Source organism: Mesoplodon densirostris, chromosome 8, assembly GCF_025265405.1.
Source record: "Mesoplodon densirostris isolate mMesDen1 chromosome 8, mMesDen1 primary haplotype, whole genome shotgun sequence".
NCBI classification, from domain to species: Eukaryota; Metazoa; Chordata; class Mammalia; order Artiodactyla; family Ziphiidae; genus Mesoplodon; species Mesoplodon densirostris.
Genome location: NC_082668.1, coordinates 79,433,061 through 79,453,439, shown reverse-complemented (window position 1 = coordinate 79,453,439; position 20,379 = coordinate 79,433,061). Strand labels below are relative to the sequence as shown.

The window sequence follows — 20,379 nt, the reverse complement described above, 5'->3', positions numbered from 1 at the left end:
CTCTGATGTAAGGGCAGCTGCAGAGAAAGTTAAGAGAGGAAAAACCATGTTGTTAATCAGCTCGCTTTTGCCAGCAGGTGTCACAACAGCCTACAGAAAGGCTATTTGTGATTCTGGAAGAATAGCAGCTAATCGGCATTGAAAATAGCATTCTGGCCCCTCCTTCAGAATGCCAATATCTTTTTGGCTTATACCCCTCACACTAGAAAACTGAATCTGCCCTTGCAATTTACATGCATCCTTGCCCTATTCTGGAATTTGTAACTTGAATGCTAATGAAATGCATTCTATAACCTTTACTCTGAAAATATAGCTCTTCTAACTAAAAGAACATTTTCCAAGAGACTGAGGACTTTGGGATATATTCCTGAGGGCATGTCTCTAAGTGTGTGTGTTTTGTTTAAGGGTCAGGGTTCAGAAGTGCTTCTTCCTTAGAAGTTCCTGAGTTATTTTTTTTAATTATTATATTTTTAATAATTATAAAGTAGAAATGATCATCTATTGTTTTAGAATTTTTTTATCTTGAGGTTGAATACTTTAAGTCAAAAATATTACTCTACAAAGTATTCTTTGGCTAACCAAGTCAAATATTCTTAAAACTTTCATCAGTTTTGTGATTGCAATCGCAGTATTTGTTTAGATTTTTTTTTCTTTTGCATTTGCAAACTTTCTACGTTCTTAAATTAGAATTACTGATTTGGCACCTTGCCCAGTTAGCTCTTGTCACTAGAGAACTCTATGATTAGTAGTTAAATTTAGTTCAATTTCTAGATTTAACAAAGTCTGGTAAACCACAGCAGTCATAAAAAAAACAGTGACCAATAGAGAATGCCTACAGAGTCACCATTGTTTCTGGTCATTTCTAACCATTTTCTCTTCCAGGACTCTGGGCTAGTGAAGAGTGTTCAGTTTCTATGCCTAGCATTTGTAAGCGAAAAAAGTTTTGGATCATAGAGAAAGAGAAAGATACACCAAAAAAACATGGAACATGTCCCAAAGGATGGTTATATTTTGACTATAAGGTAAACTTGTTTTCAAAAAGTTGCCTTTGTTTTCTCTTTTGTAGGTTTTAATTTTAGAAAGTAATCAAAAAGCAGGTGTGGCTTTGAAAAACTATGAGTTGTCCATTGGACCTGGAATTTTTTTGTCACAATTTTCAAGAGATTTGAGAAGTTTTCTATTTAGGGACAGATCTCTTGAAATTAAAAGGTTTTGTCAATAACAACCTTGACACCACCCTTCATATTGTGTACTCAGTTTTTGCTACTGACATTGTCATTCATTGTGCTGTATGACTGTTTCATTAGGTGGGATGTGGGAGCGTGCACATGTGTGTGGGCGTGTGTGTGGGCATGTGTGTGTGTGTGGGCATGTGTGTGGGGGGGGCATGTGTATCTAGGCCCTGTTCCCAAATGAGCTATCAGCTCCAGAGGGCCCAGACTGTGTCTTCTTCTTTTGTGTCTTTCCTGCCTGGAGCCCTCATAGAGCTCTATCCGCCTTGTCAATTGCCTGACTAATAACGTAGCTCCATCAACTTTGTCTTGAGCCTCATATAGCCGGCACTTCCATGCAGAATTGGATTTTTTTCTAAATGGCCAGTGGGGATAATGTAAACTAGATTTATTATTTCTGATACTGTCTCTAATTACGGCTGAGACTTCCCATCCACTCCTTATGTTTTAAAATAAAATAACTTTATAAGCCTTAGGTGGAAGTAATTAAAATGGATCTCAAATTATAAACGTTTAACTCTTTGATAATTAAAAACTCAAACTGTGTCATAATTTCATATGCTAGCATGAAATTGCTCCTCCATCATGGACAATTTTCAGTCTATGTGTTTAGTTACATTGGTAGGGCATTGCCTCCCTTGTGATCTTCCTCTCACTGTTAATTTGTGAAATGGGGCCATTTGGACTTAATACACATTTATTGAGCACCCACTACATATTTGGCACTGATATTTTTAATTGTGGTAATATTCACATAATATAGAATTTACCATCTTGACCATTTTTAAATGTATAGTGCAGTAGTGTTAAGTATAATCACACTACCGTGCAATGACTCTGCAAACATTTTTCATCTTGTAAAACTGAAACTCTAAACCCATTAAACAACAACCCCTCATTCTCCCTCCCCACAGCCCCTGGCAACCACTATTCTACTTTGTCTCTATTAATTTGACTATTTCAGACACCGCATGTAAGTGGAATCATGCAGTACTTGTCCTTTTGTAACTGGCTTATTTCACTTAGCACAGTGTCCTCCAGGCTCACCCATGTTGTAGCATGTGTCAGAATTTTCTTCCTTTTTAAGACTGAATAATATTCCATTATATGTACATAACACATTTTGTTTTTCCATTTATCCATTGATGGACGTTTGGGTTTCTTCTACCATGTAGCTAACTGTTTCTGCTGGCAATTTCATATATATATAATGAATATATAAATATATATATAATGAATATATATATATATAATGAATATATATATATATTTCTTGTTTTATTGAATTTTTAAAATACACAGAATTGTTATCCCATCTTACCTATGAGAAGACTGAGTCTAATAAAATTGTGTGGTTTTTCTGAAACTTACAGCGAATAAGTGTCAGGCTGAGAATCAACCTTAAGTTTTTTGACCCTGAGTCTTGTCCCTTTCCTACAGCTGCCACTTCACATAAGAACTTAAGAATTACCAATCACCTTAGCCCTATGACACAATCAGTCCGGGGGCACTGTGAAATATTTTCTAAAATAATATAGTCATTCTCTAAAATGTTATATAGTATTGAGACATTATTTTTAATAGTTGATACCTTCAGTCTGCTTCTTATTTTCTCAAACCATAAACTCTTTCTACCAGTTGTAAATTATTTATACATTTCAATATGACAAACATAGCAAATATTCAATAGAACTTGAGTATAACTAAGGTTTTTATTAACACCTTTGACAATTAGCTTTTTATTGTGGTAAAATATGTATAACATAAAATATGTCATTTAAACCATTTACAAGTGTACAATTCAGTGGCATTAATTACATTCACAATGTTATTCAACAATCACTTCTATTTCCAAAACTTATCATCATCCCAGACAGAAACTCTGTAATTGGTTAAGCAATAGCTCTCTATTCCCCATCCTCTCTAGCCCACAGTAAGCTCTAATCTGTTTTCCATCTCTATGAATTTGCCTATTCTAGATAATTAATATAAATGAACTCATACAATATTTTCCTTTTGTGGCTGGCTTATTTCACTTAGCATAATGTTTTCAAAGTTTACCCATGATATAGCATGTATCAGAACTTCATTCCTTTTTATGACTGAATAATATTCCATGCCACATTTTGTTTATCCATTCATCTGTTGATGGACTTTGGTTATTTCCACTTTTTAGCTATTGTGAATAAATCGGCTATGAATATTGGCATACAAGTATCTGTTGGAGTCTCTGCTTTCACTTCTTTGGGGTATATACCTAGGAGTGGAATTGCTATATCATATGCTAATTCTATGTTTAACTTTTTGAAGAACGAGCAAACTGTTTTCCACAGTGGCTGAACCATTTTACAATCCTGCCAACAGTGTATGCTAGCAATTTTTCCTCATCCTTGACAACAGTTGTTTTATTATTCTTTTTGACAACACTTGTCACCTGTCTTTTTGATTACTGCCAACACTAGAGTCTAGTGTTATCTCACGAGATTTGGTTTTGATTTGCATTTCCCTAATGACTAATGATGTTGAGCATCTTCTCATGTGCTTACTGACCATTTGTATATTGTCTTTGGAAAAATGTCTATTTGACTCCTTTGCCCACTTTTTTTATTTGGGTTATTTGTCTTTTTGTTATTGAGTTGTAGGAGTTCTTTATATAATCCAGATATAAAACCCTTATCAGATATATGTTTTGTAGGTATTTTCTCTCATTCTTCAGGTTGTCTTTTTACTTTATTGATAATGTCCTTTGATGTATAGAAGTTTTTAATATTAATGAAGTTCAATTTCTCTAATTTTTCTTCTGTTGCTCATGCTTTGGGTGCCATATCTAAGAATATGTTGCTAAATCCAAGTTCACAAATATTTACCTCATGTTTTCTTCTAAGAGCTTTATGGTTTTAGCTCTTATATTTAGGTTTTGATTCATTTTTAGTTAATTCTTGTACCTGATAGTTTTTCACAACTATTAAAACAAGTACATCCCATGTATAAAAAAGAATATTTTAAGGAAATTCATGACAAGTCATACCCTTGGCATTAGAGAAATAATTCTTAGAAACTTACAATGGTTGTTTTTGGTTTACCCTTGGCCATTGTCCTTTCCTTAAACTTTCTTATCTACACAGCTTAGCTCTATTCCATGTTTCCTCCTGTGTAAACATGGGGAGTATGTACACATATGGGTATGGTAATGGTGATGGTGCAGCAGACCCAGGGCAAAAGAGCAAGTGAATGCTTCCTTTGAAAGAATAAGAAGGGGCATGAGTAAAGCACAGACACACACATGAGAGGAGAAGGGCTTTCTGAGGCTAACTATGGAGCAGGATTAAAACACCTTCATGTAGCTCAGAGGGTATTTTTAATTTTTATTGATAACTACTAGCTAGATTAGTGGTTCACAGCCCTGATCAAGTATTTAGAATCACCAGGTGAACTTTCTAAAAATATCAAGGTGCAGGTGACATCCTAAAGATTCTGATTTAATTGATCTGCATGGGATCCAGGCATCAGTATTTTTTAAGAGCTCCCTCGGTTATTCTAATGTGCAGCCAATAATTGCCCAGCAATGCAACAGTTACACAACTTAATCTTCTAATCATTCAGAGGATTTGATTACTAAGGATAGGGTCACAGCAGGCTTCATGAGAGGGTGACCTTTTACAGAGTGAGATTTCAGGGTCCCCAAGTGTGTCTCCCCACCCACAGTGCTCTCCCCTGCAAATTAATGGCTAAAATCCCACCACTGGAGTCTCATTCCTTTGCCTTAACACTTTCCATTACATTTTTTAAGGGAAATATTTCTGAGATGGCCTCATCTGTCACCTACACTTTGGGATAAGTGGGTTTATCAGATCATTAGAAAAGGTGGGAATAGGAGGGTTCATAGTTGAGAGGAGTGGAAAGCCCAGTGGGCATAGTTCTGACTAACAAAAAAAGCTACAGAAGGAAAACTGGGAGATAGCAACGACAGACATTACTCACTTCAGAATTATGAATAAGCGTCAATGTATTATGTTCCACTAAACTTTGTTTCTTGTTTGTCAACTTCCTAGGACACATTTTCATTGGTTATTTCTAAGAAAAAAATCCCACTTGGTTGACTCTTAACCTTTAAGAGTTTCAAAACTGGGATACCAGAAGTTAAGTGTCTTTTCTCATTTCTCTTAAATTATTTTCCCCATGTTTGATGATGTAAAAGAGGCTTGACCAGGGATTACCCCAGGAAGAGTGAGTCATCTAAGATACTTGTCACAGCAGAGTTGTATGTAAGAGGAAGAAATTCTGTGTGTATATTAGATTAACTCTTGTGCTTCTACTTATACATTTTTATTCAGGGACCTGGATTTAGTGCTGATGGCTGCTTTGCACCATCTAATTTTGGATTAGCCAATATTTGGTTTCATGCACGACATAGTTTTCCTTTAAAAAAAAAACACTCTCTCCTCTTTTAAATTATTCAAATTCTTAGCACTTTATTCATTCATTGCATTTAACTATGCTGGATATTGGCGACTCAGTGGTGAGGAAAACAAATATAATCCCTTCTCTTTGGGAGTTTACAGACTAGAGGGGGAGAAAACATTAGCAAATCAATCAGGAAAATAACTCTAAATTACAACTGTGACACAAGCGATGGAGAGTTACACAGTTCGATAAAAGTATATAACAGGAGGACCTGACTGAGGTGGTCAGAAGGACAGGAAGCATTAAAAGTAGGGGAAACTACATGTACTAAGGACCTGTGGTGAGAAGGAATGTGACATATTGAAGAAAGTAAAAGAAGCTTAGAGAACTAGAATGTAGAAAGTGAGACAAAAGAAGTAGGCAAGGGCGATTATTGTGTTAGAGTTTCTGGTTTTTATCCTAAGAGCAATAGGAAACCCTGAAGGGTTTTAACTAAAGAGGGACATGATCATCGGGATTGAGTTTTGAAAAGAATCATTCAGGCTTCAGTACCAAAGATAGATTGGAGGAAGGCGAGGTTGAGGAAAGTAAGAGCAGTTAGAAAGATATTGCAATAGTCCAAGCAAGAGATAAGTCCTTTGGGCTAAGATGATGGTGGCAGAGACTGTGGGGTGGTGGGAATAGGGAGAGTGGTGAAGGTCTCAGAAATGAGATGTCCAAATGGTAGGACCGAAGGGGTGATGAAGGTAACTGAAGGGTGAGAAGACGCTCAGGTTTCAGATTTAGGTAAATGCATGACTGACTATGCCATTCAATGTCAGTAAGAACACTGAAAAAGGACCAGATTTGGGAGGAAGATCATGAATTCCATTTTCAAGTATTGAACTGGAAATGACTTTGAGATAAGAGTTTTATATTCAAAACTCGTTTGGAATACAGTAAGGTATCCTTAATTCACAGTAATAATCAGAGATGCATTAAACTTGATCACATTTTACAAATCAGTAAGTAAATAAACAATTTAAAATTAAGGGTGTTATACTCCATCTTGCTACTTTGCTTTAATTACTGACACAATTTCAAAGTGTGTTATTAAACATGTTATATTTTTAGAAACAATGAAGTTGTGGCAATGGGGGTCTACACTCCCATACTCAAGCTGGTAAATCCTGGCTGAGGCAAACAGGGTGTGTGTGAGGGGGGCTGGGTGGGAAGCGGGGGTATGTGTGTGTGTGTTTTCTGGAGAGATTTATTGAGCTAAATGAAACAGTGAGGTTCATTGGTATTTATGAATGGTTCATTAGTGCAACTATCTGAACACAGGTGAATTTGCATTAAATGATAAGACTTCCTAATAATTAGTATGTGCCACTCTTTGGAATTTGTAATTAGAGGAAAGAGGCAGAATGAAAGGAAATTGATAAAAGGATAGTTGTTATAAAACTAAAACCCTTTAAAGCCAATTCCATTTCTTTGTGAAGCAAATAAGGTAAAGGGGATCAGAAGAAGAGAAAATGTACTTCCTTTCTTAGTTGGCAACTCAAATTCAGGCTAGATCAGAGTTTCTGGTTTTTATCCTAAGAACAGTGGAAAATCCCTGAAGGGTGGCATGTTCGGAATTGGGTTCTGAAAAGAATTACCTGAGCAGTATTGACATTAGGGGCTGGACAATTCCGTGTTGTGAGGGACTGACCGGTGCATTATAGAATGTTTAGCAGCATCCCTGGTCTCAACTCACTAACTGACAATAGCAGTCATCACCCCCTCCCCCCTTGAACTGTGACAACCAAAATGTCTCTAGACATTATGAAGATATCACCTGAGCAGCAAAATGGCCTTGTTTGAGAACCACTGGACTAAATCTAGAATCCTGAGAATGTCATTTGACAATCATTTCAGGGTCTATTGGCTTTTACTTTGTTGCATAAATATTTACTGAGGACGTTGTTTGTTTTGCTGTTCAAAGAGGAGTAACACTTAGTCCCTCTGCTTTGTAAGGAGTCTATGACAGTAGGGAAAGGATGGGGGACTGATAAACTTAGAAATTAAAGAAGGATGCAGAAGGATGCGCTCTCACGTGGCATGGAGGTTGCCACATTAGCCTAGAATAATCTTGTAGCTGGGATTCTCTCAGTGGCAGATCTCAAGATCAGACCTATCAATGACCAGGGTTGGCTATGTTCATTAATGAGAGAATAATCCACATGGAATATTTTTGGCATAAAGTCTCTCCTGACTTCTCTGGAACTTTGCCTGATCGGTTACAGCCTTTCTCTTCTATCTTTCCCTCTCCCCTGACTCCATATAGCCCAACTAACACGGTTAAATTTCACTGAACTTGGTGAGGGGGTGATTTTCTTCAACTTGCCTGATCTGCCTAGCAGTTACCATTCCATATTTCTCATCCCATAATGAGTAACCCCTGCCACGCCATAGACATGATTCTCTCTTGAGTGAAAATCAACTCTCACTGCCAAATCCCACAGCCTTCTTTTTTGTGTTCCTCTTGACATTGTTGGCACCCCTCCCCTTTGTTTCTCCTTCCTAGGTTTCCTTGGTCCTCCCTTGCTTTTCTTCCCACTGGGCTCATTTTTTTCTTTTCTGGCTCTTCCTCCTTGACTTTTGGACCACATGGCTGACTCCAAGTATTTAGTGAATTTAAATACCTGATGTGGTTTGATTCCTCAATATTCCTCTCTCACTTAAAGTGAGGAAGTGTATTTGTAAATAAAATTGAACAAATCTATTAACTGCCACCAAAAGAAATATTTTAAAGATTAAATCCTCCACTGTAAACTCTGCAGTCAGGCTGGCTCCTTTTTAGAAGGAATGCTATTTTTCATTGAGCTGAAGACATCGTTCTGACATCCTGCATGACAAAACACATCCTTGCCTCTGTTCCGGCCTGATGCAAATGCACAAAAGGCACTGACTCACCCTGAAAGCTGGTCCTCTTCGTTTTTCTTTCACACCTTTGGAGCAGCTGGGGGAAAAAAAAAAGAAAAAAGAGTCATTTCTGTGCAAGAAAATTATAAAAAATTTCAAAGCTGGCCCTCAGTATCTTTAGGAAACTTTTAATTCATTTAGAAAAATATGAAAATGAATGCTTTTTTGGACATTTTTATAGTGCCTTTTGATGAAAATCCCCAAGGACCCAAGCGATTGGAAGAACTGGACATCTGCTCAAGATTTTTGTGTTGAAGAAGGGGGGACACTTGTCGCCATTGAAAATGAGGTGGAACAAGGTAGAGTACTCAATGTTCAATCAGGCAAAAATCACCATTTTTACTCAAGCGTCTGTTAAAATATTCCTCCAAAATACTAACATTTCCAAATCAACATTTTAAGTATTATATTGCTGGTGACACGTAAGTTTTCAGTTTGACCTATAAGGTTTATATCATGACATCTGTAAAAGTTAGTACACTCCATTGTTTACAAACTGCTGATTTTTTGAAGCCTTTTGTCTCATGAGGCGTAGTGGAAAGAATAAGGATATATTTATGATCGGCATTTCAAAATGGCTAAAATAGTCTGAGGTATAGTCTGTTATAATTGCATGGTATAATTTTTTAGATCCCTTTAGAGTTACCTATACACTTTCATTTGCTATTTAGGCAATAACCATATACTTTAGTTAAGTATAATGGATAAACCCTCTTTTGTTTAGAAAGGCATTGAATGAACACTGGAAATTGTTTTGCTAATGATATGATGAAATCCCAGGTTTAGCCAACTAATTTCTGTCAATTTAAACTGAACAAAAGTGACAGAGACGGCATCATCTTAATAAGGACAAAGTAAAAAATTCTTACAATTGATTTGTAATTAAGTTTTACTATCATTTAAATAAAATCATAGCTATAAACAGAATTTGATGATTACCCAAATGGTTTATATGGTATTAAATTTGATAATGTATTCTTATTTTTCAGCTTTCATTATTATGAATCTTTTTGGCCATACCACTAATGTGTGGATAGGGTTACAAAATGATGATTATGAAAAATGGCTAAATGGAAGGCCTGTGTCATATTCTAATTGGTCCCCATTTGATATAGTAAATGTAAGTTTTAAGATTTATTTTTTAGAAATCATTTTAGCAAGAGATCCTATTTGAGACTTGTTTACTGAAGTTTTTCTTTTTTTACTTCCTATATTTTGTAGGCATAAATTTTTATTAGTTGATTGTTAATATATTAATTTTTAATAATGTAATTTCATATAATTTTCATGTGTTCCATGAATATAATTTCTTTACTCATCACAATAATTTTTTATTTTGTGGGTTATGAACTAATTTGTGAACAGGTTTATTAAATGCAAATAAAGGAATAATAGTGTTTGAATTTTAAAAATTATGTCCTTAATAAAAATATCAGTGTTATAATAACATTATATGTTACCATTTTTAAAAAACATGTATTCTTTTGAAGATTCCAAGTCATAACACCACCGAAGTTCAAAAACGCATTCCTCTCTGTGCCTTGCTGTCAAATAGTCCTAATTTTCATTTTACTGGAAAATGGTATTTTGAAGACTGTAGAGAAGAAGGCTATGGGTTTGTTTGTGAAAAAATGCAGGGTAAGAAATATTTGTTTTTTTATTCCTTTCATTTCCATGGCCCACTCTTCTCTTCCACATTTGTTTTATACACTGTATAAATGATAGTTTCATAGCTAAGTGCCAGCACTTATTTTTTAAGCTTTACATATATATGGTCACTTAATCTCCACTACCTCAGGGTTGTGCCCCCTAGTGGGGTTCTAAGGACTCCAGAGACCACTTGAGTGATGAGCAAGTTTATGCATACATTTTGGTCATATTAAAAGGCTTTACTGCTTGTTCTAGGATTACGTGTCTGTTCAGATATTTTAAAAAAGACACTGAAAATATGTTGGAAGAGAGTCAAGGAAATAAACCAACTCAATACTTACTCCTTTCTTGGAACCCCAGAATGGTCTCTGTGGCTAAATATGGCAAAGAGCCCGTTTCTAGATCTGATGATCAGAACCCCCAATGACTTCTGGTATGAAATACCAAAGCTATAGTATTACAGGTAGCCAGTGGGGACATGAACAATGTGAATGCACTGTAAGTGACCTTGAGTAACGAAAATAAAAACAACAACAATAGCTCACATCTCATGCTTTTACTGAATCCCAGGCTTCTCTAGAAGGCCATAATTTGTGTCTGGAGCTGTGTGGAGTTCTAGGCAGCCTAGGATACATATGCTTACTTGGAATATGAATTATTATACCTCTCAGTGTTGCATACATGTGAACTCTTTGATGATACTAAGTATCAACCCATCCTCAGAAAAGCAGTTCCAGAGAAATCCTCTTTCCTAGTTCACAGTTATCACTTTAGCATGGTAGTCGTCAGGAACTGAAAGATACCAGATCAGCTATAGCAAGAGTATTATGAGAAGAGCAGAGTCTCGTCAGAAAAGAAATAATATCAATACGTCATTACTTGTACACTTACGATGCGCCTGGCACTGTGCCTTGCTTTTTATAAGTATTGTGCCATAAAATCCTCCCGACACTTGTATGAAGTAGGTAAAAGTCTCCGCATTTTACAGATGAGGAACTTGAGGCTTAGGAAAAATAAGTAACATACTCAAGTTCTCTCAAATACAATGATTCTATTCTAGGACCTTGATATTGATCTCTTCTTGAAATGTACTCTCTGACCACTTTCTCTCTTTGATATTTTTGGGACTAACAATGTTTATGTTCTTCTGGGGATAGTATAGAGCAGTGGTGGTGGAGTTCAAATCCCACCTGGGTTCCTATTCCACCTCTATAAATAAACTGTCAGTCAAGTTTCTTATCTTCTCTGAACCTTGATTTCTGCATCTGTAAAATGGAATAATAACTATCTCACAGACTCTACATATATACAATGCTTAGCTAGTTCCTAGCATGTGTTTAACAAACAATTGTTGCTTTTGTTATTATTGTTTCTATTATATTATTCAACTACACAAGTTCTTGTAGTCTATGATGAATATCCAAATTCTGACTCATCTTCTTTGTGTGCCATGTGAGTATGTGTTTGCATTGGGTTTCGAACCTAAAGTCTTTGATCTGCCTAAAAGAATAAAGATATCTGAATAAAAAGAGAGACAAGGGCAAAGTCAAGGTCCCCAATTTTGAACTTGGTTTCCAATGGATCTTTCTCAGGGCAACAGATGGCAAAATCATAGTGCTCAAAATCACTTATGTTTTGAAACTTGATGAAATCAATAACATAGGGAGAAATTCATATATGTGAAAATACAGGTGCACGACTTAGTGGGGAACACCAGTTAAATTGGTATTTGGGTCACACATACAAAGAATTTCAGGGCCTCCCTGGTGGCGCAGTGGTTAAGAGTCCGCCTGCCGATGCAGGGGATACGGGTTCGTGCCCCGGTCTGGGAGGATCCCATATGCCGCGGAGCGGCTGGGCCCGTGAGCCATGGCCGCTGGGCCTGCGCATCCGGAGCCTGTGCTCCGCAACGGGAGAGGCCACAACAGTGAGAGGCCCGCATACCGCAAAAAGAAAAAAAAAAAAAAAAAAGAATTTCAGTTACTTTAATTTTAATAATTATCATTTTTAAACGGCTACTTTGGTATTATGTTGGTTTTGTATAAATAACATTTAGTCTTGGTACATCAGCTGGCAAACAGACTTCTACAAAGAAAAATAGATGATAAAAGTGCGGTCCATCAAAATTTAATTGGTGAATAGATTAATTTTACTTTGGTTTTACAATATGTACTACTGCTATACTGAGGTAACAGTTTCAGGAAAAGTCAAATCCTCACTCTGCCATTTTTATTTGGGAGAGTGTGACAAGAAGAGGAGAGGAGAGCAAGAAGCAGCATTTATTGAGTGCCTGCTGTGTTCCACATCCTATAGTAGGTGCTCCATGTGAATATCTCCTTGAATTTTACCCACACGCCTCTAACGAAGGCCTTAGTAATCTCTTACAGACCAGAAATTTAAAGTTTAGAGAGATTAACTAATTTGGCCATTTAGGGTCAGGACTGGGATTGAGTCCCAGGTCTTCGGACCTATCCACCATGCTCCTTTTCAACCCCAAACGTGATAAAAAACCAGTATACAGAGAGAAATCCCAGCCACTTTGGATCAGACAGTTGAGAAATTCTTACCTTTTTTGTGTGCTTTAGGATGCCTAAACTCAGCCTAAAGATAGTACAGAACAAAAAGGCAAATGCACATAGTAAAGAGGAAACATCTGTATGTAACACATGAGCTTGGTTCTCACTTGATCACAGCCACTCATTTATACAAAGCACCAATGATCATGTGTGGGAAAACCTTGTCTTTTAATTTATAAATCTTGACTCTGATAGGTGACATATTAATAGTAATGTTTTATAAGAACTGTATGTATTTCTAAGCATTAACTTATTTTTTAACTTCTCTTTAGAAATTATACATATTAGCATTAAACATGATAGCAACTATCATACAGTCTCAGAAGTTTAATAAAGTATTATATTTGAGAATATGCACTTGTAAATTGTGTTTGCAAAGCAGTGTTTGACTACATTATATATGTTAATATTCTCTTAGTAAGTATTAAGTTCTGCCAGCGGCATGTGTTAGGCTGAGTGTACCTAGTAGAAGTAAACTTGCCTAAGGAGATCCTATCAGTTCCACCAAAAAGTGGTCAGTTTGACAAGGGACTGTCAAAATTGGGAAATCTAGAAATGATTCAATATATGTTTATATATATATTTAAAACTCATTCATTAAATTTCCTAAGTGTTTTCATTCTTTAGTATCACCTATGCTTACAGGTATTGTCTTCATTTTGAAATAGTCAATTCTGGGAAGAAAAACTCTGATGTTAACGAAAGCATGGATCATTGCACAGGGATCCATGCTAAGCTTTGCCTCCCCCGTTCTCATCCAGGTTCTACAAATAATTTTTGCTGTTCTTTTTCTAGATACTTCTGGACACAGTATAAATACATCTGATATGTATCCAATCCCCAATACCTTAGAATATGGAAACAGAACTTACAAAATAATTAATGCAAATATGACTTGGTATACAGCACTAAAAACCTGCCTGATGCACGGAGCAGAACTGGTCAGCATTACAGACCAGTACCACCAGTCTTTCCTCACTGTTATCCTCAACCGGCTAGGACATGCCCACTGGATTGGACTGTTCACTGAAGATGTAGGTGTCCTAAAATCCCTTGGGCAATCCTTGCATAATTAAGTTTCATATCTACCTCCTTAGTGATATAGCCACTGAAATTAGCACAGGAAAAAAAAAGCCATGAAATAACAGTAAATGTAACATTTAGGTAATTGGATTATACAATAACTACTGACCAACCTCATGAGCAGCATATAACTACAAAAGGTGTCCCTTTTTAGGGTAAACATCTACTTGCCTAATTTCTGGAAATTCATGCCCTTCAAAGTTTCTCTGAAGACGTCTGAAAAATTTCAGGATACTGACTTATATGTGCACTGGAATACATACTGAACTCAAGCACCTGCGTTTGGGTAATATGTTGCATTTAAAGAATCCCCAAGAAAAACGAATCATGCTTCCTGCATAGAAATTCGGTTATTAATTAATTCAGTACCCCTTGGAATTTAACATGTGCGTTATCCCCCCTCTAGGAAAATGGTTTGGAAAGTAATATTTTTAAATTTTTTTAAATAAAAGTATTACACACTCAAATAGCGAAAAGTAAATCTATTCTATCCTGACCTCTAGTTCTACTCCTCAAAGTTAATCACTGTAAACAGTTTCTTGTATGTCATTTAGAAAGTTTCTGTGTATGCATATATATACACATGTAATGGATTAGTATGTATATATATTTTTAAATATAAATGAGCTCATACTATATATACTGTCCTTAAGCTTGCTTTTAATTTAATATACATTGTTCAGCTTCCTATGTCAGCTCATAAAAATCTAATACATTCTTTGAGACAGCAGCATATATGGATACACCACAATTTATTAAATCATTCTCATGTGAATGGACATTTGGGTTCTTCCCAGTTTTCACAATTCCAAACAATGTACAACAAATAACCTTGTACAAGTAGGATAAATCCCCAGGAATGAAGTTCCTAAGTACCCTTTATAAATTTTAACAAGTGATGGTGCCATATTGCCCTCTAAAATTTTGTGCCAATTGACATGCTAACAACAGTGTGTGATAGCATCTAGTTTTTTCACATCCTTGCCAGCACTGGGTATGTCAAAATTTTAATCCTTGCCAGCAGGATAGGTGAAAGGATGGTATCTCATGGTTGTTTATTGTATTTTTGTATTACAGAGTTTTTAACTTTATGTAGTCAATTTTGCTTTATGGCCTCTGGATTTTTTTATCAGACTCGGAAAGATTTTTCCCATGTCAAGAGTATAAAATATTTAGCCAAGTTTTCTTTAGCACTTTTATGTTTTCAATTATATGTATGAATCTTTGATCAATCTTAAATTTATTTTGGTGTAAAGAACAAGATATTGATTCAACTTCACTCTGACTGCTTACCAGGAAATTATGGTGGGAGGGAACCAAGGATTCCCAAAAACTAAAAAGATATTGCTTATGGAAGATAGTCCTTTTTGTCAGGCCATATCCTCAAGCTGTCCTAGACTTCCTGAAATATAAGTCTAGATGTGGAAATATAAATCCATGCATGAAGTGAGAGCTGCTCAGACAGCATTGGGTGATGCTGCCAGCATTCATGGCAAGGAAATGATGGCTCAATTTCCCTCCACAGAATGGTCTTAATTTTGACTGGTCAGATGGCACCAAATCCTCCTTCACTTTTTGGAAAGATGATGAGTCATCCTTCCTGGGTGACTGTGTTTTTGCCGACACCAGTGGACACTGGAGTAGCACAGCCTGTGAGTCATATCTGCAAGGAGCCATTTGTCATGTGCCCACAGGTAGGTTCAATTCTATTCAACTCAAGAAATACATACTGTGAACCTACTGTATGTAAGGCACTGCGCTAAGCAAGAGCTATGAGGGAAATTAGTAATAAGTATCTGCCCTCGAGAAGCATCTGGTCTGGTAGGTGATGTACAAATAAGTGTTACATGAGGCAGGGCTACCAAATGATATAAGAGCCATAGCAAGTGCTGTGGGGGATTAGCAAGAAAATGGACACATCAGATCCACTTGGGGAAAAGCAAAAAGCCTTCTTGAAGGACATGACTGTGGAGATTGGTCTTGAAGAATGGGTGTGATCAGGAAACGATGGGACATGGAGAGGCATTCTGAGCAGAAAAGCTTGGGCAGACATGGGAAGAAGAAAGGACTGGGCATGTAGCTGAGCAAAGCTGGTGTTGAGATTTTCCTGCATGGCAGGTTTTTGGTAAGAGAGAGGTAGGAAATCAGGTTAGAAACATAGATTAGGAGCACGTGTGGAGGACCTTGAATACCACTGAAGATTTATGTTTAAGTCAAAGATTAATAGGATTCTAGAGCATCATCATCATCATAATCATCATCGTAATAATATTTGTATTTATATTATATATGTATATATAAAACATGACAGTAATGATAATAGTATCTCATGACACTGAATGTTCACCTCGCCCAACCAGATGAACATTATTTTAAAGATGAAACTTAAACTCAGAACATTAAATAGCTTCCTGAAGATCTCACAGATGTCTGTCAACAGCACCAGGAGAAGAAGCCAAGTTTCCTTGATCTCTGATGTCATGTTTATCCCATTAAATCAGGTCCCCTTTCCTTTGATTGCTATGGTGTACAAAAAGAAATTTCCTTAACACTAACTGGTTTCTTTTTAAATCTCTCATTTAGTAAGTGTGCATGTATTTACTTACTCTCTGGATACTATAAGTCAAATAGCACACATATTACGTAAGTTCAGCTCAAAACAATTCAGGACAAAAATATAAATGATAGCCATATGTATTGGGAAAGCTAATTCTCCTTTTAAAACACCATGAAGTTATCCTTCTTTTTTCAATAACGTTACATTTATTGAGTGCTTAAGTGACAGGCACTAGCTCACCTAAACTTCTTAAGTTGTAAGAAAGATTTTATTGTTAGCTCTCTTTTACGTGTGTGGGAGTGTGGGGAAGATAGGTAACATACCCACAGCCATGCACCTAGGATCTCAGTGTGGGTGTGTCTGACTCTCATGCTTGCCCTCTGAAACAAAGACTTCCCCAAATTCCCCTTAGTTATGTGTTGTGTTATGTTATATCATGATATATTATGATATGTTGTTATGATATGATTTGTTATGTTATGATATGTTGTATTATGTCATGTCATGATATATGTTGTTATGATATGTTATACTATGTTATGTTATGATATATTATGTTATACTATGTTATGTTATGATATGTTACTTTATTGAATGCTTTATTTTCTCTAAGTTGACTAGCAGGTAAGGAGTTACTAAATCTTCAGCACTGAATGGAACACATTCTGTACATTTGGAAGTGTCTTTTACCAACTTCATTCAGCTGCCAGTATTTCTCTGAATCATATCCCCCAGTTTTTCCAACCTTTAGGACACTAATTGTAAATATTAAAGATAACACCCAAACTAAGCCTATGAAGCTATGCATTAATATACCCTGTTATGTGTAGGAAAAGATTATTTCTGCCAGACATGCTATAAGCCATTCCAGTTTTGTAATCATTTACATTAAACCCACTCTTTCAGAGTATTATCATGAAAATCTCATTACATATATTTATCTTGGTCTTTCATAGAATGTAATGCAATGTTTATCTCAATAAGTGAACCCAGTCACCACCCTGAAATCATAACTGATTTTGTTCATAGAAACAAGACCATTTGGATACCCAGAGTTGTGCTCAGAAACATCTATTCCCTGGATAAAATTCAAAAGTAATTGCTACAGTTTTTCTACAGTCTTAGACAGTACGAGTTTTGAGGCTGCTCATGAATTTTGCAAAAAGGAAGGTAATTCTTTTGTTGTGTTAAAATGCTTTCAATGTGTTCCTTCTTGACATTTCAGTAAACAATGTAGTTTTCTTCATTTGTCTGATTATTTAGTGATTTTAGAAGCAACAAAAACAATTGAAAAAGTAAATATTATTGAATTTGCTTGTTTGGGGGATGGCTAAAATGTTCAATGTCCAGTATACAATTAAAAACCCAAGACAATGGCTCAGGATACTGCACTTTCCCAAAAAAGTGTTACTTTTGAATGAATTTGAATTATGAATCTTTAATATTCCTGAAAATTAATATTCTATTCTTTAAGTACAAGCTTGTATCTTTTAATAAATGTCATACTACTTTTAAAATTCTAATCAAAAATTACTTATTAACAATGGAAACTTTCACTTTTCAAAGCCTGAGCTTTTTAATTTTTTTATTGAAGTATAGTTGATTTACAATGTGTTAGTTTCTGGTGTACAGCAAAGTGATTCAGATATGGATAGATAGATAGTTAGATATATAGATATATATTCTTTTTCAGATTCTTTTCCATTATAGGTTATTATAAGATTTTGAATACAGTTCCCTGTGCAACACAGAAGGACCTTGTTGTTTATCTATTTTATACATAGTAGTATGTATCTGTTAATCCCAAGCTCCTATCTTATACCTCCCCCAACTTTCCCCTTTGGTAACCATAAGTTTGTTTTCTATGTCTGTGAATCTGTTTCTGTTTTGTAAATAAGTTCATTTGTTTCATTTTTTTAGATTCCACATATAAGTGATATCATATGATATTTGTCTTTCTCTGTCTGCCTTACTTCACTTAGTATGATAATCTCTAGGTCCATCCATACTGCTGCAAATGGCATTATTTCATTCTTCTTTATGGCCAATATTCTATTGTGTATATATACCATATCTTCTTTATCCATTCATCTGTTGATGGACACTTTAGGTTGCTTCCATGTCTTGGCTATTGTAAATAGTGCTGCTATGAACGTTGGGGTGCCTGTATCTTTTCAAATTAAGAGTTTTCATCTTTTCTGGGTATATGTCCAGGAATGGAATTGCAGGATCATATGTTAACTCTATTTTTCACTTTTTAAGGAACCTCCATACTGTTCTCCATAGTGGCTGCACAAATTCACATTCCCACCAACAGTGTAGGAAGGTTCCCTTTTCTCCACACCCTCTCCAGCATTTACTATTTGTAGACTTTTTGATGATGGCAATTCTGACTGGATAGCATCTCAGTATTATTGAGATGATATCTCAGTATAGTTTTGATTTGCACTTCTCTAAAATTAGCAGTGTTGAGCATCTTTCCATGTGCCTGTTGGTCAGCTGTATGTCTTCTTTGGAGAAATGTCTAATTAGGTCTTCCGTCTACTTTTTGATTGGGTTGTGGTTTTTTTGATATTGAGCTATATGAGCTGTTTGTATATTTTGGAAACCAAGGCCTTGCTGGTTGCGCTGTTTCCAAATATTTTCTCCCATTCCATAGGTTGTCTTTTCGTTTTGTTTACGCAAAATTTGTAAGTTTAATTAGGTCTCATTTGTTCATTTTTGCTTTTATCTCTTTTGCTTTGGGAGACTGAACTAAGAAGACATTGCTATGATTTATGTCAGAGAATATTTTGCCTACATTCTCTTCTAGGAGTTTTATGGTGTCATGTCTTATATTAAATCTTTAAACCATTTTGAGTTCATTTTTGTGTATGGTGTGTGAAGGAGTGTTCTAACTTCATTGATTTACATGCATCAACGCCTGAGCTTTATGAATTATGGTATAGAAGACATTATTTTAATTGCATTTACATGTAAACACAAATAGTTATTCATTTGCTGTTTGTCTCTTTTATAGGATCTAATCTTTTAACAATCAAAGATGAAGCTGAAAATTCATTTCTCCTAGACCAGCTTTTAGCTTTCAGTTCTTCTGTCCAGATGGTTTGGCTGAATGCTCAGTTTGATGGTGACAGTAAGTGACTGGGTAGAGGAGAGGGCATAAATAAATACACAGTGGTCAAGGTTGATGGAAATGGCATCTGCAAACCAGAAAACTTTCCTTGGATACATTGCTGTTTAAAAAAATATCATAAATCCTAAAGCCATTTCTTCCAAATACATCATTGCTAACCCCTTTTTATAACCTCTTGCCCTTTGAAATAATCCCAGAAAACCAAAAATGAAAACAAACAAGTTTATCTTATACTTAATCTTGCATTATGAAGATGCTTGGCTGGAACTTTGTGTTCACAGACTTAGTCATAGACACCAAACCATATTTACTTGAAAATACCCCAGGTTTCTAAATGTTATAAGAGCACAATAGAGTTATGGAAATGTTTCAGTGATAAATAGTGCTAGTAGAACTGTTATTTGCTACTCATAAAAACCAGAGTTTGTAATCAGATGAGAGCATGCTATTCTTTTCTTTATGTAACTGATGGCTGTTGAAAGTACTTGTAAAGAAAATTACTTTAACTGGTATAGAGAACTTGTTACAGTGGTGTACCAAGGTAGAGGATAGGTCCATGCTGGCAAAGAAGAGTATTTCAATCACTGACATTGCTTAAAACTTCTAGCACAGGGTGATAATAAAAGCTGACTGACTTATGCTTAGTTTTATTGTTTGTTTTAAATCCTTTTCAGACAAGGTACTCCCTTATCACCTACACATGGATGGATTCTACCACTGCCCCCACCCCTTGGTATACCACTGGCTTGCTTTTTAAAGAAGCTCACTGTACTCTGTGCTCATAAAGGACTGTTT

General features: G+C 35.8%; 1 protein-coding gene across 1 annotated transcript in view; it reads left to right on the top strand.

The window, feature by feature from the left end:
- Nucleotides 1-20,379, top strand: part of PLA2R1 (phospholipase A2 receptor 1) — a 121,267-nt gene that overhangs the window by 93,689 nt on the left and 7,199 nt on the right. The window contains exons 20-27 of the mRNA XM_060107317.1: nt 883-1,022; nt 8,764-8,881; nt 9,572-9,702; nt 10,073-10,220; nt 13,604-13,842; nt 15,417-15,585; nt 17,478-17,618; nt 19,468-19,584. Of these exons, the coding sequence (XP_059963300.1) occupies nt 883-1,022; nt 8,764-8,881; nt 9,572-9,702; nt 10,073-10,220; nt 13,604-13,842; nt 15,417-15,585; nt 17,478-17,618; nt 19,468-19,584 (1,203 nt within the window). The remainder of the gene's footprint in view (nt 1-882; nt 1,023-8,763; nt 8,882-9,571; nt 9,703-10,072; nt 10,221-13,603; nt 13,843-15,416; nt 15,586-17,477; nt 17,619-19,467; nt 19,585-20,379) is intronic.